At 29.4% G+C, this 27,623-nt stretch overlaps 2 protein-coding genes across 3 annotated transcripts in view; one reads left to right on the top strand and one right to left on the bottom strand.

Annotated features, from left to right (window-relative positions):
• Nucleotides 1–5,006: 5,006 nt before the first annotated feature.
• On the top strand, nt 5,007–7,468 carry LOC135963534 (zinc finger and SCAN domain containing protein 4D). The gene is made up of 3 exons (XM_065515441.1): nt 5,007–6,248; nt 6,425–6,588; nt 6,649–7,468. The coding sequence occupies exons 1-3, from the start codon at nt 5,090–5,092 to the stop codon at nt 7,354–7,356; spliced, it is 2,031 nt and encodes a 676-aa protein (XP_065371513.1). The 5' UTR covers nt 5,007–5,089; the 3' UTR covers nt 7,357–7,468.
• A 495-nt stretch (nt 7,469–7,963) lies between these two features.
• Nucleotides 7,964–27,623, bottom strand: part of CenB1A (Centaurin beta 1A) — a 32,435-nt gene continuing 12,775 nt past the window's right edge. Inside the window, exons 2-11 of one of the 2 annotated variants that reach the window (XM_065515439.1) lie at nt 25,752–25,868; nt 21,523–21,616; nt 21,164–21,328; nt 20,820–20,963; nt 14,983–15,278; nt 14,344–14,481; nt 14,114–14,266; nt 9,971–10,862; nt 9,678–9,898; nt 7,964–8,740 (exon numbers count right to left, since the gene is read on the bottom strand). In XM_065515439.1, the coding sequence (XP_065371511.1) occupies nt 8,554–8,740; nt 9,678–9,898; nt 9,971–10,862; nt 14,114–14,266; nt 14,344–14,481; nt 14,983–15,278; nt 20,820–20,963; nt 21,164–21,328; nt 21,523–21,616; nt 25,752–25,868 (2,407 nt within the window). In that variant the 3' untranslated portion in view covers nt 7,964–8,553. The remainder of the gene's footprint in view (nt 8,741–9,677; nt 9,899–9,970; nt 10,863–14,113; nt 14,267–14,343; nt 14,482–14,982; nt 15,279–20,819; nt 20,964–21,163; nt 21,329–21,522; nt 21,617–25,751; nt 25,869–27,623) is intronic. The other variant, XM_065515440.1, reaches the window with a different exon arrangement.

Raw genomic sequence — 27,623 nt, 5'->3', positions numbered from 1 at the left:
TGTCAAATACCAAAATTACGATCAGTATTCTTATTTGAGATAATGGCATTCGAACTCGAGCTAGAAATTAAAGACCTTATTCATAATCAATTTTAAATTTGGTACAAGTTTATAAAGCTAAAATTTTATTAATCATAAAATCAAAAGTTGATTATGAATAAGGTCTTTAATTTCTAGCTCGAGTTCGAATTTTATAGTCTTCTATCTATATATGTAAAAATGAAATGGTTCATGTATGTAATGTCATCACGTGAGAACGGCTGGAGCGATTTGGCTGATTTTTTTTTATTCGATTCGAAATTTTCAGGGGATGGTTTGTAAAGAAAAAAAATTAAAAAATTCCGGGTAAAACTCGAAAATTCTGTTTTTTGTGAATCCTGTCAACTGTAATAAAAAAGCTCCCTAAAATATGCAGTACAAATTTAAATATTTTAATTGCAAATAAATAAGAACAGGCTGGTATGCATGGGTTGGAGTAACTTGAAGAACTAACATTAGTAAATGCTACCGGGCGAAGCCGGTAGTAGTTTGTAATAAAACTCAAGCAATATTTTCTTTAAAGAAATTACAATCGACATGCGAAATATGCACATTTATGTACGGTTCAGTAATTTCTTTTTGCTTTAGTTATTAATTGTCCAACTAATTTAGTTTATCGAATTGAAAAACATTAATTTAAAAATTGAAATATATTTGTTTTGATGTTATAATATAACCATAGAGAATTATACATAGAGGCCAGACACTCCGATTTGTCAAACAAAAATACAACAAATCATATGTCTGATACAAAAACAAAATACATTGACTAACATGTATTTTGTTGTTGCAAGAGTTAGGTTTTTGACAACAGACTTAGGTTTTTGACAATTACGTCTCGTCTCTATGTTACACTATGATTATAACCAAAGTATAACAAGTAGTCCAACTCTTTGACAACAGTACCTAAATCTATACATGTGTTAGTAAAAAAGTACCTAACTCTAAACATGTGTGAGTAACAAAATTACACATGTGTTGGTAACTTTTAAATTTTCTACAGGCAACAGAGTTTTATAAATATGTTCTAAATTTGAATTTGTATGAATTTTCAATACCATAAATTGTAACTCTGTCCTATAGTTTAAATTCTACAATAACAAAAAATTACATGTCAGAATTTCAAAAAATATTTTTTTCTTGATTTGTGCAAAATATAAACTTTTTAACAATGAAAGTGTGCTAAAAGTGTTTAAAAAAATATAAAATTATATGTGTTAAAGTAATATTGTGTAATAGAAAGAACGTTATTTTATCAAAAATTAAAAGTTAAAATTTCAAGACATTTCATTTGTTTACATTTCTCTGAGCTCACACGGTACCCGTATATGTGAGAGAGTAATTTGAAAAAATTGATTAAATCTGACTTTTAAAACATTATATAAATGATCAGGATGGAAATACATATGTATGTAGATATAATTTTTAGCACAATGTTTTGACATTCTATTTACCTAAGGATTTTTTAAAGTTTTGAAAATTTATTCATCATGTAACATGTATAAATATTCATAATCTGTTTCCTTTTAGAGTTCTCTCCGACGTTGATCGAATATAAGATCATATTAAAATAAACACTACCATTTTATGACTAAAAGCTAGGAATCCCTCGATAAATATATTTCAATACATATTAAAAATTTTAATTTAAAATAATGAAAATTTATAAAACACTTTTCCGATAAAAAATAAAACTCAAAAACGGAAACTCTCCTGTCAAAAACCTAAGTGGTGAGAATGTATTAGTACCAAAAAAGCTACATGAAAACCAAAATAATACATGTATATGAGATTAGTTTGAGATTTTTTATCGTTCCCGCTTTATGAATATAATATGAACAAAACATTTGTATTTTCATAAATTCAAAACCAAGCCCATGGGCCAAATTTAATTTGAATTGAAGATCAAAATGTATGTTATACATTACGCTTCCATTTGGAATACATATAAGTGACCTTAGTTAGGATGTCTTGATATACATGTATGTACATATTTTTTAATAAAACATTTTTAACTTAAGGTTTATAAAGTATTTATTCCAGTTTAAATATAGGTACATATCGTCACCTAAAATGGAAAATAACGTAACATCACTTTTCATAAGTTTATAGGAGAAGCAAAAAACGATATAAAATTAAAACTACTTGAGATATTGAAACAAAACTTTCAAATTTGAATTACAATGACTCTAGAAATATATTTTATGAAAAAAAAATAATTTTTTCAAAGCACACTTTAAGATATGTGGCTTACGTTGTTTTGAATTGTTATTTTCTGAAACAAAAAAACGTATCATCAATATAAATTTTTATGAAAAAATAAAAACTTAAAAAAAAATATTTTTTTTATTTTAAATAAAAGCAGTTTAACTTTTTTAATTTTATTATGTTTTTTTTATTTGAATTACTAACGACTACTTTTTTAAACTAAAAAAGTTTCGTCATTAAATTTTCATTAAGACTGCAAAAAATATTTAATTGCAACAAATTTATTAAACAAAAATAGGATACTACCTAAAATAAGATAAAAACGATTTATTAATTAATTACTCAAAGCGTATACGTTATTTTGTTTAAGAAAATCATATACATACTTGATGATACTTTACTTTAAATTTTGGTTATAACTTGGTTATTTTTGATAATAAAAGTTTAAAATTTTGTATACATATGTATGTAATATGACGTAGTGAATCGTAATCAAAAATAAAATCAATTTCGAATTTTTTGATGATACGTTGTTTTGAATTTTAGGTGACAATATGTATATTTACATATATATAAACATAAAATAGGCGATATCTCAAAAACGCTTTAGTCAATTTAAAATATTTAGTCAAATACAAAAGCGAAATACAAAAAGGGCAATAAAATTAAAATGCCACAGGTGTGGGCATGTTTACTTTTCCAATTAGAAAATCAAAACGCTTTAGTTGATTTAAAAAATTAGTCAAGTTGGTAAGAAAACAAACAACAAATTACACATTTTTATTTAATTTTGTTAAAATTGACTTAAAAAATATTTATTTTGCATTCAGAAGAAAGAGAAATTAAAATAAAAAATTTCATTGAAATTACAAAAAAATAAATATTTGTGGCTCTGTGAAATTTATTCCACAGATGTGGGCATGTTTACTTTTCAAATCAGAAAATTATTAAAATCGACTTTCGACTCAAATCGAAATCGATTTACTATCGTTAAAATATTAACCCCGTATTCATAAAAAATGTTAAATTTAAACCATGTTTTAAAGCAAAATTTGATTTTAAAATATTGTTTAAATTTAAAAATTGTTTATGAATACGGCCATAAATATTGTAATACAAAATCCTTTTCCCATTCTTCCTATTCAAATTCAATATTAAAAATAAGAAAAGGGAAAAATCTCCCTGAGAATTTTTATTCATAATTTGGCTGAATATAAAATAAATGGTGAACAAGGATTGGCCAAGGTGGAATCAGTCAAACAGCTGATTACTTTTTAGTCGCTTGTTTCTAGCGCCTCTCAAAACTTGATTTTATATTTCAATATCTACCTACATATTATATGCTTCTTAACAAAATATTTATTTTTACTTAAATAAGTTAAGCCTTAATAAGTTAAGTTTTAATAGACATTTTTTATTAGAACTACCAACATCATGTATGAATTCGCCTTGCTTTGCACATAAACATCACCAAGGCCATGGCGTATTTAACAAGGTGACAGCAGTGGCGAATTGAAATAAATACAGGCGAATTAATTTATTTTTTATATATGGAGTTTGACATAATGGCGTTCCGGCGAATATTTTTTATATATGCAGTTTGACATTATCGCGTGCTAGTTCTGTAATCAGCTGTTCTCGTGAGGTCACCTTATTAGATTCGCCTTGACCAAGGCGTATTTAACAAGGTGACAGTAGTGGCGAATTGAAATAAATACAGGCGAATTCACTTATTTTTTATATATAGAGTTTGACATACGGGCGTACGGGCGAATATTTTTTATGAATGTAGTTTGACATTTGTGCGTGCTATTTCTATAATCAGCTTCTAAGCTTATTAACATAATATTTATTGTTTACATAAATAAATAAAGCCCACACTATTCAATTATGTACACTATATTAAGTTTAAATACTTATTTGTTGAATTTTTAACTTTGGTTTTTTGACATTTGTTAAGACCAATCGTTGTTTTTGTAGAACTGACACCACCTTGTATGAATTCGCCTTGATATGCACATTATCAAAGTAAATTAATAAAGTAGACTCAGTAGAACAGCTGACTATTTTTTTTACTTTGGTCTGTACTGTCAATTCACTTGTGGTTGTTGTGGCGCAAAATACAACAAGCCCAAAAGCAAAAACAACAACAGGCAACTTTGACAGCTCAGACCTTAAACCAAAAACAAAATTGCTTGTGGTTTTTGTAAATGTTGTATTTGTTGTAGTACTGTCGCTACCAAGGTGCATTTAATAAGGTGCCATCGGCAGCACAGCTGATTATAGAAAAAGCACGCACAAATGTCAAACTACATATATAAAAAATATTCGCCCGTACGTCTGTATGTCAAACTCTATATATAAAAAATAAGTGAATTCGCCTGTATTTATTTCAATTCGCCACTGCTGTCACCTTGTTAAATACGCCTTGGTCGCTACTTTATTAATTCACTTTGCACATTATTTTTAATTCTTATTAAAATTTAATAATTGTTAAAATAAATTAACTACAAGATTCACATTATTCACAATGAATTACATTTCAATCCCAATAAATTTTTATTTGCTTTGTTTACATATGTATAAGTACAAATAAAACGACACGCAACAACCACAATTTTAACAGCATTTGCCATATTTTGCATACATAATAAATTAGTAGTCTGTCGCTTGTCGCTGTGTTTAATTTTCGCTTGTCAATTTTGTTTGTCTTGTTGATTTTGATACAGTTGCAACAAATTTTGTAAGCGGACGATAATATAAAGTTATCGTGTTAAAGTTGTTTTTTTGGTATTTAATAAAAATATAATTGTCTACAATTAAAACTAAAAATTTGGAGAGAATGGAAAAGAAACTATATCCTAACTTACAGGAAATGTGTCGGTTGTGCTTAAAAGAAAATGCTGCATCGGTTTACATTTTTCCCAAAGAAAAAAATTCCGATAAATACACGGCATTATCCATACCAATGCGGATAATGGCTTGTGCAGCACTTGAAGTAAAAGATTCTGATGATTTTCCAAAGAGAATATGCTATGAATGTCGTTTGCAATTGGAGAAGTCGTATTTGTTCCGTAAACAGAGTCAGTCTTCTGATGCTAAGTTAAGGAAGCATATGCGGTTAATAGGGATGGGCAGAAAAAGTAAAGTGTTTGATAAAAAACTGGAAGAGGACGATGATGATGATGAAATAGAACTTCAAGATACACTTGCTTTCATCAAAGAACAAGAGGATATCCATAAACAAATGGAGAAATCAAAATTCGATACAATTATAAACGAAATGAAATTACAAAATGAACTCGATCTGAAAAAGATCAAAGAGAATTTAAGGGTAAAGTGTCGGGAGGAATTAACACCCGAAATAAGAGAACAACTAAGGAATGAATTAAGACTGGAAGTGGAAACTGAGCTGGAAGAACACTTAAGAAAAGACATATACGAACAATGTTTAACTGAAGCAAAAGAAGCTCTACGTGGTGAAGTGCGGGAAGAATGTAGGCAATTAGAAATCAAGTGTCTGTTGAATGACCTACAGACATATCTGACAAATAAGAAAAACTCTTTGGATCCAAATTTACCAGCCAATGATATTGTTGTTCTTAAAAAAGCATGTAGTCCTACAACTGACAAAGATCTTACTGCAAAAACAAAATATCTTTCACAGAATTCACCCAAAATTGAAGTGGTCCAATTGATGAATAAAGAGATTATCCTAAATGAAAATATAACCGAGATTGAGTTGAATACAAATGAGGAAGAGTGTGATAGCGAAGGAAATTTTTTAATTTACGACACAGATGATGGCGGTTTTGATATACAGAAAAAAAATTCCGAATATAAAGATGAATACACCAACAACGTTGTGGCAGGAGAAGAGTATGGAGATGACGAATACATAGATTCCAATAGTACTGTAACATATGAAAAAATTAATGATGAAAATATGGATACTAACGAAGAGTCAGGAGAAACAACTACAACAACGACATCTTACCGCAGTAAGTATTATTTTAAGCTTTTGGTATTACAATTTTTAATAATGTTTGTGAAATATTACTATAACCTACTTTTACCTTAAAATAAAAAATATTTTGTAATATTCATTCCACACACCTATTTCCAATGTAAAATTCGAACATATTGTTAAGATTCGAAAATATTTTTCTACTTACAGTTGAAGACAATGAGAATGGAGAAATACAGTTTTTGCAAAAGTCCAATGATAATTTAAGTAATGAAATTGATGAAGAAAATTTCGATCAGGGAAATGAAGGTATAATGGTTATTGATTTTCCTGAAGGAGTGGATAATGAATTAATAGGACAGTTCGAAGAAGTAGTAAGTCAAGCATAAGTGTTTTAAATTTAACACATCCCCTAACACAATTCCCTTTTACAGAAATATGTCAAGGCGGAAAAACAATCGCCGACTAAACCTAAAAAATCAACACGTAAAAAATCTGTCACTAGATCTACATCGATTTCAGAAACAACATTTCTTGCAAAAACATATGTGAACCCATTACAACGCAGTACGGATACACCAAAAATATTCAAGTGTGATGACTGTCCAATGGTCTTTTCGACAAAATCATCTTTAGAGCGTCATTTACGAACTCATCGAAAAGTTGAGAAAACTGGTGTAACGTTTCAGTGTCCAGAATGTCGCATAGTGGTTTCATGTAGCAGTGCTCTTCGCCGTCACATGTACGTGCATTGTGACGAGAAACCTTTTTCTTGTAACGTATGTGAAAAATCGTTTGTGCAAAAAGAGATTCTCAAGAGGCATATGCAAACGCACACTGGAATTAAACCACATCAATGTCCGCATTGCGAAAGATCATTTGCTCAACGAGTTAATTTAACTCATCATATTAATCGAATACACTTAGAGCAGCCACGCATCCAACAGCATCCCTGTCATTTATGTACCAAACGTTTTAATCACGCATCTGGTCTAAGTCGTCATTTGGCCTCACATAGTGGCGTAGCATTTCAGTGTAGCGAATGTGATCGAACTTTTGGTGATCGTTCGTCAGTAAAGAGACACATTATTAATATGCATCGTAATATTAAAAAAGAAAATGTCAAATCACAAACTCCATGAACATGATAATGTATACAAAAGTATATGATTTTTAGTATTTTAATTATACATGTAATTTTGTTACATAGTTTTATCTATATTAGACAAATAAATGCTTTTAAACTAAAAAAAATGGCATTAATGAGGCGCCTAAAAGTATGCTTTTAAACTAAAAATGGCATTAATGACGCGCCTAAAAGTATGCTTTTGTTTTGTAAAATCACCTAAATTTAGCGCCATCTATTGTAGTGGTTGTTGATTTTTTATATATCAAAAAATCGGGTTTTTCAGGGTGGCAACACTTTCACAATTTTTCGACCCCACTATTCAAAATTAGTCTGGCAACACCGTTTTTGTATTTTTTTCTATGTATTGCCAGATTGTTTTTGATAGTGGGGTCGAAAAATTGCGGAAGTGTTGCCACCCTAAAAAATTCGATTTTTTGATTAATAAAAAATCATTAACCACAACAATAGATGGCGCTATTTTTACATTATTAGCCATTTTTAAAGCATACTTTAGGGCGTTATTTGTTTTTACTTATTTCACCCGCCCACTTACCGTGTGCATTTCAAAAAATAAATTTGATACACAGATTATTAAATAAATAACTAACACTTACTGAAAATATAATTATCATTTTCTTTTAATATATCAAATGGCTTAATTCCACGATAATTATTTTGTGTATTCATCATATTAATTTTTAATATTTTACAATATTTATCTATGTATATTAAAATAAAATAGCCAAAGTAGCGGCATTGTAACATAATGAATGCTTTTACAAGTACTATTATAAAGACATTGAAGACACTTCAAAAAGCAGTTCGATTAAACATTTTTCATTAAATAACAATAAATGCTTAAATAATAAAAAGTCAGACAAATGTAAAGTAAATTGAGCAAAGCAAAATACTACTAGTTTTTCTTACAAGTTGGCTTTTAATAAATAATAATGAGTTAAAAATAATTTTGATAATAATAAGTGTTTATAATTCATTTAAATTTAAACATAATAAAAGATATTTAGCTCTCAAAGCACCACATCTTAGTTTTCTTAAATATATTATGAATGTTATAACAGAATGACTGATATTTGAAATCGTTTTCGTTTTTTTGTTGTTGTTGTTTTTAATATAAATAACAAATATAAATAACATACATTGTAAAAACACATGACATTTACTCTTTTCTTAATTCTGTTGAGTATAACATTTAATCCGAATTGGTCATGGAAGAACGTTGAGATTCTAAAGTATTAGAATCATTGCGATTACGTAACATACGTGGCTGACTGGAGGTAAAATTAGAAAAGTCCTTCATAACATCCTTGTAAGTTTCATCTTCTCCATTGCCCTCATCATTAAGTCCAATTTCATCATTTAAACGAGTTAAACGTAAGCTGTAAATAATATTTATTGGTTTTTTGGATTATCAAACGTTTGACATGTTTTGAATCCTAATACATAGAGAATTATACATAGAGACGATAATTATTTATGTTTTGTTTGATAATTTTGTATTAGCAAACAAGTTCTAATATAGAAATAGACCAATGTGGAAGAGTTGTGATAACATACTGAAGTGATAGAGTTTAATAATTATTTAAATAAATGTTTGTAAGCGGAAAACGATATACTTTTATCAAAACATATTTTTCAGAATCACATCCACAATCTTTCATGAATGTTTTCTAAACTGATTGCATAGTGAGCTCTTCACAAACTTTATACTAAAATAGCGGTGGCTTTTTGGCGATATCATTATACTTCGCTATTTATTTAGAAAATTAAGTTTTAGTTGCATGTGCAAATACTGCAACTTGTCGACATTTCGATGTATATTTCGACATTTTGAATAATAATACGTATCTCAACTATCAATAATTTACTTGCTTGTTTAAATGCAGGGTGATCAATGTTTGTATGTATTCCTACACAAATATATTCTTATCAGCTGTTTATACTTTGCAATTTTTTGCAAAGATTGACCCGTCAATAATGGCCGCTTAAACTTGGAAATAATACGAAATAATCGACGTCCAAAAAAAATATTCGTAGATTAAAGTTAATTTAATCTGAAATCTTTAAGTCAATCCCCGCCCTTAGCAGATAAAATAAATTTATAGTATACAAAAGCATTTTTCTAACTTTTTTTAAACTTAAATCGATTTGTGAATCAATGCATTTTAGCTTGTAATTATTCAGCTAAATTCAAAAATAATCATAAAAACATTTAATCTATTCTAAAAATCGTTAATATAGCGATTACTTTTTTTAGAATGCATGTAATATTAGAGACTACATATTTTGATTTTAATTCTTAACATTTGTACTTACAGCGTAACAATATCAGCATTTCGTTGATCAACAGCAATATCTAATGGTTTTTTACCATCATTTGCTTCGATGTCATATTTGGCTTTATGTTTAAGCAATAGATACACTTGGGCAATGAAACCTTTTCCAGTTGACATGTGTAAAGCACTGTATCCCAAATTATCTACAGAATCTATGGGAACACCATTTAATAGCAGATATTCACAAGCCATAACAGAACCCTGTAAAATAATAAACAAGAAAAAATAATAATTAATAACAAATACACACGCACCGCTTTATGAAATTCTTACCGATAATACTGCCTGATGTAAGTAAGTACGATTATGATCTTCTACATTACGCCAATTCTTATCGGCACCTAAAGCAAAAGCCATACACATTACGGGTAAATTGTGTACAGCCGATGCTTGATACAACATGAGATTCGCATTGAGTTTTGAAAAGGGCACTTCATGTATTACTTCCGGTTCATTTTCACCCTCAGTGGATTCTTGATCGGAACCCAGTATACCAGGTGTTTCATACGTTTCCAAACCTAATTCATCGCCCACTATTAATAGATCTTCACGTGAAATGCTTAAAGACATAGAGGGTATATTGATCGATTCATCATCATCGTCATCTTCGACATCGTCTATGATGGGATCATCGGATGATTTGGAACTTGATCGTTGACGTTTACGATCACGGTGACGACGACGTCTAAACTTTTTAACAGCCCACTTTCGCGGTGCTCCCAACGACAATGTCGCCCTTTTACCCATCTCACCACTATCGATGGATAGAACTTCGGCCGTTTCACTGGACAGATAATCTGTTGGCTTAGGCATACCGCATACAAAACGTTTTTCTACATATTTTGCCTTTATCCATGCTTCCCTTACGGAAATTTCACAATTTTCCGTGGCCGGTTTCAGTTCACAATTCTCACCAATACGTGATTCAAAGATACGATTAACCACGGCATTGCCTAATTCCATCATGACTTTTACATTTTCCGTTTCCCAAGCATCTAAAGTTAACGAACGTACTTTACTGTAGTGTACACCTAAACTGCGATGAACACCCGAGCATTCTATACACAATGTTATGCCTAAATTAATGGAAGCCCAGCGCGGATCAGAACCGCGACAATCACAACATTGTGCGTTGCCAGGGATTTTAAGGAATTGTTCCCAATGCCTGTAAAATAATTAAATTATGGTTAAAAGGTATAGGATAACCACATTTTGTATTTGTATTATTAATGTATGCGCTCACATACGCACATGTATTCTAGTGGTATAAATATTTTGAGTGTTTATGAATACAAATTGTTAATAAAGCCCTTGGCAGGGTAGAAAATGCATTCCAATCAGAGAACGGATTGAATGCTCTATTTTGTGCTTTTGAATGCATTCACAAAAAATTAGCCTTTTGTTGACAATATACATTAATTCTGTAAAGCAATGCATGACATTATTCATAAAATGGAGTGCAACGAAAAATGATGCATGCATTGCTTGACTTCTATAAAAGTAAACTAACACTCCCAAAAGCATCGAATACTTAACGATTGGTATGGATGGTTTTAATGCTGATAGAATGAATATACGTACATGTTAAAAGTTGTGCTGTACACAAGTTTATGGGTCGATTATGGATGGCAACCGAACTTCAGTTGCGTTGTCAGTTGCCTAAATGGTATTACAGATGGCAACTGGCAGCATCATTTTCTGTTGACAAATGGCAACCAGCTACAGTTTTTTGATATTATCGGGTCTAAATATTTCCCGATTTTCTCCATTTTTATTTTATTGGACTAACAATAAATGTATATGTTAAACAGAAAAAGAATTGTTTAAAAATCATGTCCGACTTCAATGTTATATGCATTTTAATTTAAAAAATTTAAAATACTAATTCCGTAAGATTCGGCATATTTTTGTTATTGTCGATTAAAGGCAATGCAATAGCAGTGAATTTATGAATGGGCAGAAAACGTGAATGTTTTCAATCCGTTCTCTGATTCCAATTTTCCAATTATCTAAATTACTTTACAATGGTATTCTTGAAATTATTACAGAGTAATTATAATAAATAAACTTGAGCCAAATTAAAATTTACTTTCAAATTATATACATAAATAAAAAATTATAATAATTACCAAAAATCTCTAAATTTGTATAATTCATTATTCATCACACAATAAGAAAAAACATGAAAATATAGAATAAACACATAGAACGGAAGGAGAGAGTAATATATATGGAAAAATTACTCTCTTATCACACATACGGGTTATACAATAACAAAATACATGCAATACATTCTCATCAATTAGGTTTTTGACAACAGACTTAGGTTTTTGGCTCTCAGTCTATCTAGTTGTTGTCTATGCATGAAAATATTAAATTTCGTATAAATGCTTTTTTGTGTGAAATGACAGGTATAATTTCTTGCTTTATAAGACTAGTTTACAAAAATCGGACAACTAACTATAAAGATATGTCTAAAATTATAATTGACGTATTTGATTATTCCTCGATTATCAAATTTTTACTAAATTATTATCTCGAGATCCCATCATGGTACCACTAAAATTTTGTATGTGTTGTTAATAGGGTTGCCAGCCGGGCTGGACTTGGCTGGATTGTCCAGCTTTTTTGATGACTGTCCAGTTTCAAGCTAAAATTGAATTTGTCCAGCTAAATAGAAATTTTGGACAATAATATCCAATATTACTACTAATTTGCACACAGTAATAATATATGCAAAAACGTCTACATATGTATTTTTCGAAGAAACGAAGAAAATAAATTCCAAAAAGTTTTATGGGAATACGTGTCATATGGAATTTCTGATCGTACTTATGAATAGCCTCAAATGTAGAATACATAACACATTTGTTAGCACCAAAGAAAACAAATTTCACTTAATGTACATACAACTTTTAAGATGATTATTTAATAATATTTAAGATGATTATTAGACGACTTATTAAAAACAGCAGTTAGCTATTTAGAAAATCGTTACGACTTATTTCTATTTTGTTTACCAAAGGTGAAAATAATGAATTCGAGAATTTTAGAAAAGTTGTATGTTTCGTATTTTCAATACCAGTGATCAACACTTTTTGTGAAAGAGTTTTTCCTATATTAAACAATCTCTATACTAAAGAAAGAAACCGAATGTCATTCGACCTGTTTAGAGCTGAAATATTAATACGAACAAATTTAGAGGAATCTTGTAAAAATTTTCAAAATTGTTTACAAATCTCTAAAGGTTTGGAATTGGCTAAATCTATAAGCTCAAAAACGAAATAAAGTGGCAGTGTTTTTAGTATTTAATTTATTACTTTTAATTCTTTCGATTTTGCAATCAATATTGTGCCATCGATTTTTCGATAGTTTTTGGCATGGGGAAAAAAAATTTCCACTACGAGGAGCCCAAATTTCAAAAAAAGTAAAAAATTTACCTTTTTTAACTTTTTTTAAAAGGTAAAATCGTCTGATTTCAGTCGATTTTTTAGTATACACTAAAAAAATCTTAAACTTGAAAAGCGAACCGTTTTTAAAGGTTTTGAAAAAATTTGAGTTATTTTGAAACAACTGTTTTACGGTAGGTCGTAGTACTTTATTACCTCTAACACCCATTTTCTCAATCTCTGGTTATTTTTTATCGTGAAAATTAAAATCGGACAAAAACTGACTGAGTTACTGTTCGTTATGTTGACGAACATCACTGAAAACGGTTTTTTGGAATAACTTCTGAATTTAAGGGTGTTTCTGAAATTTCTTTACACAATTTGTATGTACTCAACATGACCTATACTCACGCTAGGTCGTTTTCCAAGTTTTCCAATGGATAAATATATATTTAAAAAAAACAAAATTAACAGTAACTTTTTTAATGTCCAGTTTTTTTTATTTGTCCAGCTTTTTAAAGCCCAATGTCCAGCTTTTTGCGAATCTGAATCTGGCATCCCTAGTAGTTAACCATACCATAGTCTTATAATTGAGGAAAACCTTTAGAAAGTGGAAGATACTTTTTTTGAGATATTTTTGTTCAAGGACAATTTTTTGGTACAATATCCTGTGCTCAAAAGAAAAGAAAATATAGTAAATTAACTATGGTGCATAAGCATCACTTTGAGACCAATATTGTAAAAATTGGATAAGCGGTTAAAAAGTAATATACAATTGAAATTGAGCGATTTTACACCATTCTTATATCAAATACTTAACTTTAAAACTGAATAAAGGACAAACCATAGCCAATTTAAAATTTGGGTTAAACATTAATAAGCTGTATACCAAGTTTTATGAAATTTGTAATTATAAGTGACTTTTAACCTTCATTAAAAAAAACATTTTGAGAGTGTTAGTAAGTTTGTCCACCTACTTTTACTGGCTTACAAATGTACTTATTAAAAACATTATTTCTTTACTTACACTTTCCTTTTGGCATTCAAGGGATTTGCATGCAATGACGACTGTGGTCTGGAATGTTGTGAATCATGTTGTATAGCTGCACCAATACTTTTTTGTAATGCTGAAATCCACATGGTTAGCATATCAGCTGAGTCAGCTTGTAAAATGTGAGATCTTCAAAAGAAAAATATTAAACAAAAGATAAAGTAAATAAACATTATTAAATACACATGGATTTTCAATTTACGTACTTGGTTGGCGATATGACTTCAAAACAAAAACGTCGATCACCATCGTTAACTGGTCGGACAGTGCAAATGCGTAAATCTTCTTCCATCACAGAAAATGAATCCTCGTTGCTACGTTTTCTGCAATTCGAATCCAAATCACTTCAGAGCGTTACACAACAACAACAACACAAGACATTTTTTCAATACAACAAAACAAAAAACATACAAAACAACAATATTTTTTTGTTCGTAAATAGCAACAAAAGATTAATTAAGGAGACGCAAAATTAGTTTAGTTTAAACAAGTAGTAAATTACATACAATTGTTACACAAGAACAACAAGTACAACAAAATGAACACAACATATGAAAAAGAAGAAAAAATAAAATTTAGAATTATTGAAAAAAATTAATAAAAACAGGAAACTAAATATTTTTTTTTTTTAATTTACAAAATAATAAATGTATGTACCATTATCCTAATTTACGATTTACTTTATACTTAAGCATGCCTTAAAAAATTAAAGATATTGCATAAAAATTTAAAACTATTCAGTCATATGCCATTTTTATTTATAAATTATCAATGTATGTATTAAATTCTATATTAATTGTTATATATGGAACAGGACTGAATAACATTTTGTTATTTGAACGTACCTGTATACTAGTTGATTATCACTTAAGTAGAACCATCGACGGCACCAAGTTTTAAATCCTTTCGATTTCTTTTTGAATAAATATCCTTCGATTTTATTCGAAGTACTATTTGTATTCGTTTCACTAAAACTATTCACACTCATATGGCGATTTTGCATGGCCTTCTCTAATTGTTGATATTCGCCACGTAGCGCATTCAAGTCTTCAGTAATACTTTTAAAAAATACATCAAAATCGTTGCACAAATCGAAACCTTGATGATAATATGTAACACAAGCTTGATAATAATCCAATAACTGCAAAACAAAGTAAAGAGAATACAAATTATAATTTTTTTGAATTACTAAATGCTAATCTAAACATAAACCAGTTAGAGACGGTTAAATTATAATTACAAACATTATTTTATATTTAAACAATAACTAAGATTTCTACGGAGATGTTGTGCTAAAGAAAAATATTTAATTAGGTTACTTCCTAATTATAAGAAAGAGAATAATAGATAGACGTGTCAAACATTGTACAATTGGATAAGACGGCCCAATTGAAGACAGTTTAATAATAAGATGAGCTAAACTAAAATTACTTATTTTAAGGCTAATTGAAGTGAAAAAATAACTTTAAACTCAAAATATTAAATAACTTCTATTTTTCAGCACGGTGACATTCCTGATTTTAACTTTAAATAAACTTAAACAAGATTATTCACATTTATGTTCAACAAAAGCTATTAAATTATTTGTACACAAATGAGTAAAACTTAACAATAACAAAATTTTTGCGAAATAAAAACACAAACTTAAACTCCGGCTTTACTACTACATTTAATAGATTACACTATGCAACAAATGGAGACTTTTGGAAAAACACAAGATCATGACAGTATAGGTTCGACTCTACTACCAAAGGGTAGTACAACCCTATACTCAGTTTGCCCATTTTGGTGACCGATTTTTTTTTATGGGCCCCCAAAGTTTCTGAAAATCAGTGGGGCCTCTAAAAAAGGTGTCATCAGGTTTTGGTTAACAGCTAATTCAGACTTTGTGCTACGGCTTAACTTTATATGGCAATAATATAGCTAAGAGTCCGCCAAATAAATTTTGTTAAAATTTGTTTCCAAAAAATAGCTTTTTCGTGCACTTTTGTTGAAAAAATATAGGAAGAAAATTTTTTTTTTTTACTTTTTTTAGAATAACTTCCAGGGACTCCTAATTTTTCAATAACAATATCTCGCAAAGTTGTAGCTACGGTAAATTTGAATAACTCTTGTGAACATATCAATGCATTCTGAATGTGTCTAGTCACTCTACATAGCACATAAAGATCACTTTGTACCTTAACAATTTTCGTTTTTCCTATTTTTTGACGCTAAAACAAAGATTTTTTTGTAAAAATAGTATTATCAAGTCCACACTTCTATGTTGTGCTGTATTATTTACTCGGCTGAGGTGTTCGGAATGGGGATCAGTGGGTGGACCTTCAATGTCACACATTTATAAAAAAATTACCAAAAAGTCATTTATGATCCGAATGAGCTGCAATTTCAAATATAGATAGACCTTGAGAAGGTCTACAAAAAATATGATTTTATCTGTAGTTATCTCTTTTAGTTCAAGAGATATTTGGGTTTAATATTTTTTTAAATTTTGCCCGATCTTTTTTTCGTATTTTAAATTTGATGGGCCTACGAAAGGTCGAAATTTGTTTTTTTATATATGACGTATATTTGCGATAAAATTCTAAAGAAAATAAAACAAATCTGATAACAATTATTTCGTCCCTATAAAAAGTTACACGCATCCAAAGTTGAAGCATCTTTTTATATATTTCAACTTTGTATGCGTGTGTTTTTTAAGTTTTTTCCCAAAAAAGTCCCCATATTTTTTCTTTTATAAAAAACTAATTTTCTTCGGGACTATATAAATTTTTTTATGATCTGGAAAGAGAACTTAATGCAAAAACATATAAGGTAAAATTTGACTAACTTAAGCGGACATTGTACCCCCCAGCCCTATCCAAACTTGGGCAATTTTGAAAAAAAAAAATTAGGTTTGAGTAAAAAATTCTAAAAACGCAAAACACCGACCCTCAAAAGCTCATCACATTTGTATAGCCCCATATGTTGTTTATATACATACAGAACGTTTTTACTATCATGCTGTAAATAACGTCAAAGTGGGCTATTTTCTAAAAAAAACTTAGTTTTTGGAACAAATTTTCGCCGTTTCAGGAATTTCGGTGTTTAAAAACAAAGAATGGCAACATTAGTGATGCCATTGACTTACGAATATTTAGGTCTATATTACTTCCAAATTTTATTGTGATGTCTGTAACTGTTCAAATTTTACATTAATTCAAAGTTTTTATTTTTCTTGATGGAAAATCACCATTTTAAAATATTATTAGTTTTTAAGGTAAATGACGTCACAAAATTATTCATTTCACTAAAATGTCAATCTTTATGTCATAAGGTTTCCACCGATATCAAAAACTTATATAAAAAGCTTATATTTACACTTCAGAAGTTCCACAAACCTTGCCCACTTTCAAAAATTTTAAAGTTTTTTCATATCTTGCATCAAGCCGGTCTTGCATGATCAAGATTGGATAAAGTTATGCGCCCGGATCATACCGATAATGATTTGCCCATTCTTCGTTATTCCAGCACAATAGAGAATATACACTCGAACATACATTTTTAACAAAAAAATTATTGTTTTAGAGTCAAAAATTAGTAAAAAACTACAAATTTTAAGCTACAAAGTGATTTTTGACAGCTATTTAGAATACCTAGGTATGTTCGGATTGCATTGATATGTTCACGAGAGTTATTCAAATTTACCGTAGCTACAACTTTGCGGGATATTGTTATTGAAAAATTAGGAGTCCCTGGAAGTTATTCTAAAAAAAGTAAAAAAAAAAAATTTTCTTCCTATATTTTTTCAACAAAAGTGCACGAAAAAGCTATTTTTTGGAAACAAATTTTAACAAAATTTATTTGGCGGACTCTTAGCTATATTATTGCCATATAAAGTTAAGCCGTAGCACAAAGTCTGAATTAGCTGTTAACCAAAACCTGATGACACCTTTTTTAGATGCCCCACTGATTTTCAGAAACTTTGGGGGCCCATAAAAAAAAATCGGTCACCAAAATGGGCAAACTGAGTATAGGGTTTTACTACACTTTGGTAGTAGAGTCGAATCTATACTGTCATGATCGTGTGTTTTTTTCACTGTTGCACTGTGTTATTATTATTAACACAATTGGGAATACAATTAAAAAATACCAATGTTATGAATCGTGTTTTGCTTTTGCAAATAAATAGTAGTATGTACTTAAATTAACGCTTGGTTAAACAGGCTGTAGTAACAAACAAACTATGAGTCTGACTGAGAGAACAAAATTTCTACAGATTTAAGTCTATAGAAATTTACTATAATCTTCCCAGCTGTAAAATTTTTAGGTCAATATGTTTTCTTTTCGTTTTAAAATATTGTTACGAGTACATATGTATATGTCACGAACATTTTTTATGCCTGTTTTGATTTCGAAAAGAATTTATTTTAAACATATTTATACAAAGGTATACCTACCAACCATATATCTTTGATTTTCTTGAAAATTAGTAAATTTCAAAGAAAAAAAATTTTTTTGCATTTTATCCGAATGCAAAACCCTGTATCTTTTTGTATTACTTTTTAATTTAATTATTTTGTATAATTTCCACTTACAAAATAAGTTGTCTTACTAATTTGGACATGTTGATACGAACCTGACCAAATAATTTGAATTGACTAAAGTGTTTTCGACATATCTTCTTTATATATATAATTCTTCTGTACGTGTGTTAGTAACTGAACTCCTCCTTAACGGCTGAGTCGATTTCGATGAAATTTTTTGTGTATGTTTGAGTGGGTTTAGATTCACAATTGACCTATATAGGTACCTCCCATACGAAATAAAAATTTATTATTGCATATCTGGAGTACTATTGTGGTGGGTCTTCAAAATTTGTGAGCTATGGCAGAACAGTGTTAGCCGGGACAGCAAGTATAAATATATATTTGTGCCGAAATAAATAACCTCATGTTTAGAAAGTTCATAAGGTAATATATGTTTAATGATTTTTTCCCCAAAAAAGACAGCTGATCTGTTACAGCAACAAAAAATACATGGAAATGAACTTTGCAGTTGTGGTATTGCAAATGTAGCATTTTTGATGGACTTGTTATGTTTGCAAGATTTGAAACCGCAGTTTCTGTTTTTTGATAAACATTATTTTGTTAAGATTTGGTCTGTTAAAAACAGATAATCTCTTTGGAAAGGCCTTTGAAATACCTTTAATTTTATATGTAGTACATAATTTAGTATCCGAGATATATCCAAGCATTTTTAAAAAGAATCAAGGTAGTCGTCATATTATTATTATTATTAATAGCGAGGCCTCAAGCACTACTACCCATAGGATCTTTTGTGCAGCCTTAAAGTTTCATCATGTCAGATTTAGGCTGTGTATAAAGCCAATTATTCTATTAGATGAGAGATCAATTATCGTCATATAAATTTCATAGTGTAGGGTATAAAAAGAAACAAGCTTGTGTGAATGTTAAAAAAGTTAGAAAGAAACCAAAGTGTTAATGTTCCAGAATTGTAGTAATTGTATGTTTTCTTGTTTTATTACTCAGAATTAAATTAAAATTAAATTCAGTTTGTAAGACTTTTTTTCCATCATATTTTAAAATTACAAAATGTATAGCATAAATTCATGTCAGGCCTGTTTCCAATATTCTACATCATCCTGGAAGTTCCGTTCAAATGGAATTATTGTTATGCAATGGACTATTTTACAGAGTGTGTGTGTTTAATCCCTCTTTTTTTCCTCCTATAACTGACTTCCACCTCTCCTAGCTTGTGAGATCTCATCAATGTTAAAAGGATCAGTAACGAATAATTCATTCGATTGTATAAGTTATATAAGTGTGTATTTTCAGCTCCCATGTGATCAATTCAAAATACTGTTTTCAACTTTGGGTAGAGTAATTCCTCTTATTATTCGCAAAAGCAGCAGCATAATAAATGTGTACAAATACATATATACAAAATAAAACGTTTGACAAAGTATGATAAAGAGATCACTATTGTTGTTTCCATTCTATGATTTCCGAATATATAATTCAATACTGCTTTATCTGTGTCCATCTTTTCCAGATATCAACATGTCACGACATGATACTTTGGCAAATCATCTCTAGCGTATTTTTTATAGTTTTACTAGTGGCATTTTATTTTCTGGCAAAAATATTGTGATCTTTTCTGAAGAAGAAAAATGATTTTTGGATTCCTTATGTCACTCCATTTTAATATACCCAATATATACCTAATCTGATAGCTTTATGTCGGGAGATAGTCTAAAGACGTTAACATTTTATTTTATGTGTTTCAAATAGGCAAACATTTTAAATTTCCCACTAGGCACATATTGTATTTCTTCTCTTCGAATCTTTTGCACCCCAATGTGCATACTACATTTGTTTGTTCCCATTTTAGTTTATAGAATATTTTTTTTTATTATTTTCAGGCATGCTGGCATCTTTAAAAATATATACATGTACTATATGTACATGAACATTTTCATAATAGAAGTAGGATATCCTCCCTTCTGGTTAGTTGACATAAACATCACAGACACATCGATTTAGGTAAACAAATATGTTCATATTCAAATGTATCTGCATTTTTACTTGAAACATAATTTTGTACCTTAGGGTGCATGCATACACATACATATAATCCACCAACAAGAAATAAACAACCACAAATATATGTATGTACTTACCGTCGACAGTATTGAAGGTACTTTACGAGACTGAACTAAAGTGATGTAGTTAACATAGTCTAATGCTGTGTGATGAAAGCAAGATTTAGAAGCAGATAATATGTTGGCGGCTTCCTGCACTTCCTGTGTACGATTTTTACCAGCCTGCAAGTGAAAAATAAATACAAGCACATTAACCAAATATAATATAAACATGTATGTACATATAATGCTGGTATAAAAATAACAAAATGATTAAAGTATTGTCTTTCTAATACGACGTCTATTGGATAAACAAAAGGTAATTCGATGTAGGAACTATTAAAGAATTTAGAGATATAGTATTAGTATAGTAATTTACTTACTTGGGCATTTTTAATTAAAGCATTGTCATAACCTTCGGATACTTTCATGAAATGTCCTTTATAGTCTTTAACTTGATTGATGTCGTCTTTAACAAAAACGGAGAGATTTTTCAAAACCGTACGACTGGCTTGATCCAATAAAATGGTATGAAATTTATTCATTTCCTATAATAAATTTTATTATTTGTTTTATATTTATTTTGCAAAAAAATACGATAAGACATAAATGCATACAAATGTATTACTATTTAATACGTTTATGTACATATTTATATACACAATCGTAAATACATAAAATAACAATTGAAAATTAAACCATTTCTTATTTTTTTTTTTTGTTTTTCTGCAAATCAACAAACCTGAAAACAGTGTATCAATTTTCCCAACGCGTTGTGAGCACTTTTATTATCAGCAAAATGTTGTTGCAGATCCCAAAGGGACATTGCAAAAGCACTATATTATATAAAAAAGAAATCAATGTAAATAAGCAAATTAGTACAAACAATTACATATGTTAAATATTATTTTAAATGTTTCAGATAAAATTATTTACTCTAAACTAATTCAAAATTATACAGAGAAATTATCCTCAAAATGAAAGCCATAACTTCACTTAGAGCAAATCCTATATCGTTTACAAAAATAATACAATATGATGTCAATGTTCGCAACTAAAATGAAAGTTTAGTTTATTTAAGGAGACCATTTCAAGCTTAATCAGAAATGTTCGTGTTAGTTTAATAATATTCAAACCAAATTCCTATTTATATCAAGCAAAAGAAAGCAGACAGTCACGGCTTCAAAGATTACACAGATCGCGTATTCAATGATGTTCCAACATCCTTCAAGGTACACCTAGCATTCCAGCAGGTCGATTATCCGTAGTGCGGCCGCACTTCCCAGCTGAAGCTGCGCAATACACAGATGAGCGTGATAAGATCCGAAGCACCAACTCTAACAACCAAGGATCGCACAGCTGAATCGAGATATCAGCCGGTTGTTAAATGCAACTTAAGTCCAGGTAAGTTAGTTGTGGTCTACAGATCGGTCTCTCTCTCTAACACGACGAAGGAGGATGCCATATGCAGCTCATCGCCAGCATATATTCCATAAATGCACAGCACAACAACAGCATTAACCACAATTGCCAGCCACAGTCAGTCACGCTATTATCTTCATGAATACCCTGCAATCCTCAATATCCTACAACTGAAAGGGATGGCTCGGAAATTATCTGTAATGTGATATCTTATAGGAACGTCTGCAGCATTATGGCGACGGACTATAACATCGATTAACTATGCATGAATGGTTATTCGGAGAAATACAGAATTTCTTTACTGCACGTAACCAGCAGTACATTCCCACTCGGCCAAGGGCTGTCAACTCAGCAACCACTGCTGCTACAACAAGAACCAGCAGTGATGCCAAGTGTAGGGAATTTTCCCTTTTTGTAGGGATTTTTTTTTCAAAATTTCGCATGTAGGAAAAAAGGGAAAGATTTCTTACTTTTGTCGAACTATGTATATATTTTTCAATTATAAAATTAAAAAATAAAAAAATTGTTTAAGTGCATAATTAGAAATTCGTAAAGCTGATATAATATGAAGTAAGTAATAATGTGGCATCTTTAATATCATCAACTCTTTCAAACTAGAGTAAGTTCGGGTAATGTGGTATACCTATTTTTTATTTGACTATAATTTTTAGAATCTTAATTCGATTGGAACAGTTTTCAGCTGGTGTTTTACTACAAGTGTTAGGTTTACATCCATGAAAGTAAAAAAGTCTTTTAAGTTCAAGTTTCAGAGAAATTTGGGAAAAAGAGGAAACACCCATAAACAAGCCATTGAAAAAATTGGCGGGTAATGTGGTACACCATGTTCTTTTAATATTGTATACCAAACAGCATAACCGATACATAGTATTTTATTTTATAAATTAGTTACGTTTTATTTAAATCATCTTTAATGCTTGCGGTTAAAGTTGGCGGCTGACCAAGCTTACCAGAAGCTCCTCAATACATTCTTCGCTTCGCAGGAGACATTGAATGACTGATGCGAAAAAAATTTACATTTGTTGTTTCTAATAGCTCAGATAGCGTTCTTCAAATCTTCCGCTGCCCATTTTCATACTTCACATTTCTTTGGCATATTATTTGCTTGAAATTCTTTAGCTATACCACATTAGCCGACCACGTGGTTTAATGAAATTATTATAAAATTTAACATATACACTAAATATGCTATATTGTTACATGTGTTCTTCAATAGCAAAATATTCCCATTCGACTTTAAAATTAAATTATTAAAGTTTAAAACACGTGATTGTAGAAAAAAATTAATTTTTAACAGATCACAAAAAAAAGTCTACCATAAGATAATGCTGATTTTTTACATCTGACTATTTCCATGACCTGCAAAAATGAAGTACACTCACCCAATGTGAATTTTCTGAGATCATAAAACTCTTAAGCTTGGTACCGCTACTCCTATGCTCTTAGTTTTAGAGAAAAGCAGCTATACCACATTATCCGCCTATAAAACATTACCCGAACTTACTCTATAGATTCCCCTTTTTACGGTATTTTCTTAAAGAACTAGCTGCGCTCATATTTTTCGACAACAACTGGAGTAGTTTCTACAATAAATTTTCTTTTACTTCTTCGGTTTTTTACATTTTTGTATCTCATCTTTGCAGGTCCCTTTGATTTAAATAAGTAAGTTTCTAAGTAATAAATAACGTCATAAATTAAAACATAAATAATGTTAGACAATACATTAGTTATGATGTGATTTTGAAATTATCCGCTTAAGCTTTTATTTTGCTGAACACAACTTAGCTGTTCAAAATAGTGAGGGAAAAATGTAGGGAAAATAAAAAGTAGGTGTAGGGAAAAAAAGGGATTTTTTTTCATAAGCGTAGGGATTTCTGAAAAAATCTCCTGGCATCACTGATCACCAGTGAAGTCTTCAGCAACACTCTTCACCGCCTGGACGAAAGAGACAAATCTTAACCTTGGTGGACACCTGTGACAGCCAATTTATTTCCACAGATCATTCCACTACAATCAAGTACAAATTGCGAAGTAGAAACAACGACACTGGAATGTAAAATTTATTATTTTTAACAAAATTTTAACTATTCAGGTCATCTATGTATTTCTGTATTTTTTACTTCATTTTCGAAACTTTCTTGGCTGAGTTATTGCTTTAAAAGTTTAATTTAACACTTTCAACGCATTTTAATCTGACTTTAAGGAATTACTGAAAGCCAATGAAAAACTTGGATCAGAGAAATATCAAGTAGTTTTCATGTTATATCGTTTTTTGCTTCTCCTATAAACTTATGAAAAGTGATGTTACGTTATTTTGCATTTTAGGTGAAGATATGTATATTAGGGAAATAACTCATTTTGGCGAAATTTTTGGCAACCACCACGTGATAGCCAATATTGTATAAGTAATGAAAATAATTTTTTTTAGGTCATTTGGAATCAAAAACATCACGCACCAACAGCAATTTCTAAAATAAACCAAATTTTTTTTCTCTGAAAAACTATATAAATTTCATATTTTTTTTTGCAAGGCTGGGTTTCTTTATTTAAAAATTATCTTTTGAAGTATGTCCGCAGTTATTATTAAAATAAAATATACCTATTGTATTTAAAAATAATTGAAAATCTTTATTGCGTTAGCAAAAGCATCAGCTATTTTATATCATCGCCAGAAATGCAAATGGTCGTAACAACCAAAAAATTAAAATTGAGTTTTTAATCAATACTAGGATCGCCTGGTGGCCGAAATTCGACCACTTTTAATACACTTTTTACCACTTTTATGGAAAGAATTTTTAAATATTTTTTATATTGTGCATATTAAAAAATAACTTTTGCAAATTAATTTAAAAGAATAGAAATGTGTACGTAATTTTCGTTCTAATAAGACATAAAAAACAGAAATTGGTCAAAAAATGTTAAAGTTATTAAAAATTCGCAGCTATGACCAAAAAAATAAAATTTTTCTAACGACAGTTTCAAAACTCCATTTTAAAATTTTTAAAAATTTTGTTAAACAAATTTCAGAATTTTTTGATCATCTCATTAAGATTTATTGAGAATATAATAGGGAATAAAAATATGAAAAAATTATGTCAATACCTCTTACAGTTTTTCCGTACCTGCGATTTAAATTTTGAAATTTTCGATAAAAACCAATTATTTGTCCATTTTTTGGCGAATGAGCTCTATTTCCTTACTGTTATGAATTTTAAGCAAACACTATTCAGAATATTATAGTCCAGATAATTTTTAATATACTCTGGAGTTTCTACTAAAATTGGAAAACGTTAAACCTTAAATCGTGAAGGTCAAAGGTCAAATTTTTCAATATTTGGAATTTCTAATTTAATGATATAGAAATGTTATTTATTGTTGGGCCGATTTTGATGAAACTTAAGAAAACTATAACATAAATTCTATGGTTTACAATGTTCTTTTACTTGCTGCCTGCCCTTAATTTATTTAATTTAAAATAAGCTATATTTAATATAAAATTATATAAAAAGTAACCCAAAAATGTACACTTACCTTTGATTTTTAACATATTCTTTGCCTGAATCGACTGCTATATTACACAGTTTTATAATTTTTTCTAGACGTTGTTCCAAATGTTCAATGTCTGACTCCTCTTTTGAGATGAATTGTCTGTTGAAGTAAACAAAGTAAAACAATAAGGAAACGACATTAAAATGTATCATAACAATTATCTTTAATAGAATTGTTTATAAAAAAGAATGCATTCAAATGTAAATAAAACATACATATATCGAGTAATTATACGAGTACACACAATATTTATTTATTTTACTTTGTTGGACACGACAATAAAGTGAAAAGAAAGACGTACCCTTTTTTAATTGATTTTATACCTTACATAAGGTACGTAGTATGATTTATGTATGAGAGATGCATACATATGTAAGATAAACTATTTTCTACATTCTTAAAGATTATATTAAAGCATTTCTTATACAGCAAATCTATACATGTCATGGTCAAGACTATAAGATTTACTTAAAAATTAAGCAATTTTGGAAATACATACATATGTAATAAAAAACGGTTGGAAGTCCATTGTCCCACCATGTGCTTTTTTTAATTTTTCTTTGAAATTGTATACAATAAAGAATTTCTTAAACTATTCAAATATAATATTGGCTAAACGTTTTATAAACACTTGAAAAATATGTAAATAAATAAAAATTTGTCGTCTTATATGAAATTCTGACGAGACAAACGAACAAATCCATTTAAAGTTTGTTTATTATTATTATTTTTTATTTTGTTAGTTTATGTTTTCACTGTCACTTCATTGAGTTCATGCATTGTCGTCGTCTTTTAATATGTAGTTTGTTATTTTTGTTTACATTTTGAAAATAATTATAGATTTAAATTTATGCTGAATTGAGTCAAAACAAGTATTATATGCATGTATGTATATATGTTTGTTTGTTTATTAGATAACGTTGAAGAAGACTCTTGCAAAATATCTCATCATGATATTGTTTGCGTAAATAAACATTTCTACAATATATTTATGTAAACAATAAATGTATAATAATTTGGTTAAATTCATCAAATTTGATTATAAAAGAAATTCCCTGAAAGAGTTATACTTTACTAGTTTAATGTTATAATAAATTTTCAATTAAGTACATATTACAAAATAGTAATATACATTAGAGTGCCAGCCGATTCGAATAAATGCAAATTTTGCAATTTTTGTAAAAATTTTGCTACTAAATAAATACTTTTGCAATTGAATGCAAAAGAATCGAAATGTGTACGTAATTATCGTTCTAATGAGATATAAATGACGAAATTTGGTTAAAAAATGTTAAAGTTATTAAAAATTCGCCAGACCATTAACGTGTCTCAGGCCACTTGAATCACATTGGGATTCATTGAAGTCATAATAGGGAATAAAAATATGAAAAAATTATGTCAATACTTCTTACAATTTTTCCGTACCTGCGATTTAAATTTTGCGATTTTCCAGAAAAACTAATCTTTTGTCCATATTTTAGGGAATGAGCCCAATTTCCTTACTGGTTTAAATTCTAAGTAAAAGCTATTCATAATATTATAATCCTTGTAATATTAAATATGGTCTGAAAGTTTAACTAAAATCGGAAAACGTTAACCTTTAAATCGTGAAGGTCAAAAGTCAAATTTTTCTATATTTGGAATTTCTAGTGAAATATAGCGAAATGTTATATATTTTTGGGCCGATTTTAATGAAACTTGAGGAAAATATACATTAGGGTCTAACATTTTCAACATCAGTGCAAAAATGGATTTTAACCTTTAATAGAACTTGGGGTCAAAATGGCTGTTTTTCGTGATTTTAAAAGATGGGGGTCATTTGGACCCCAAGTGCTGCTAAGTGTTAATTTCCAT

Source organism: Calliphora vicina, chromosome 1, assembly GCF_958450345.1.
Source record: "Calliphora vicina chromosome 1, idCalVici1.1, whole genome shotgun sequence".
In the NCBI taxonomy this organism is placed as follows: Eukaryota; Metazoa; Arthropoda; class Insecta; order Diptera; family Calliphoridae; genus Calliphora; species Calliphora vicina.
This window is presented reverse-complemented; position numbering and strand designations above follow the sequence as displayed.

Excerpts from the sequence above, each read along its gene's own strand:
- LOC135963534 (XM_065515441.1), top strand. The coding sequence starts at position 5,090 with ATGGAAAAGAAACTATATCCTAACTTACAGGAAATGTGTCGGTTGTGC. Across the intron at positions 6,249-6,424 it reads AACAACGACATCTTACCGCA|TTGAAGACAATGAGAATGGA; the intron begins GTAAGTATTATT and ends TTCTACTTACAG. Across the intron at positions 6,589-6,648 it reads TAGGACAGTTCGAAGAAGTA|AAATATGTCAAGGCGGAAAA; the intron begins GTAAGTCAAGCA and ends TCCCTTTTACAG.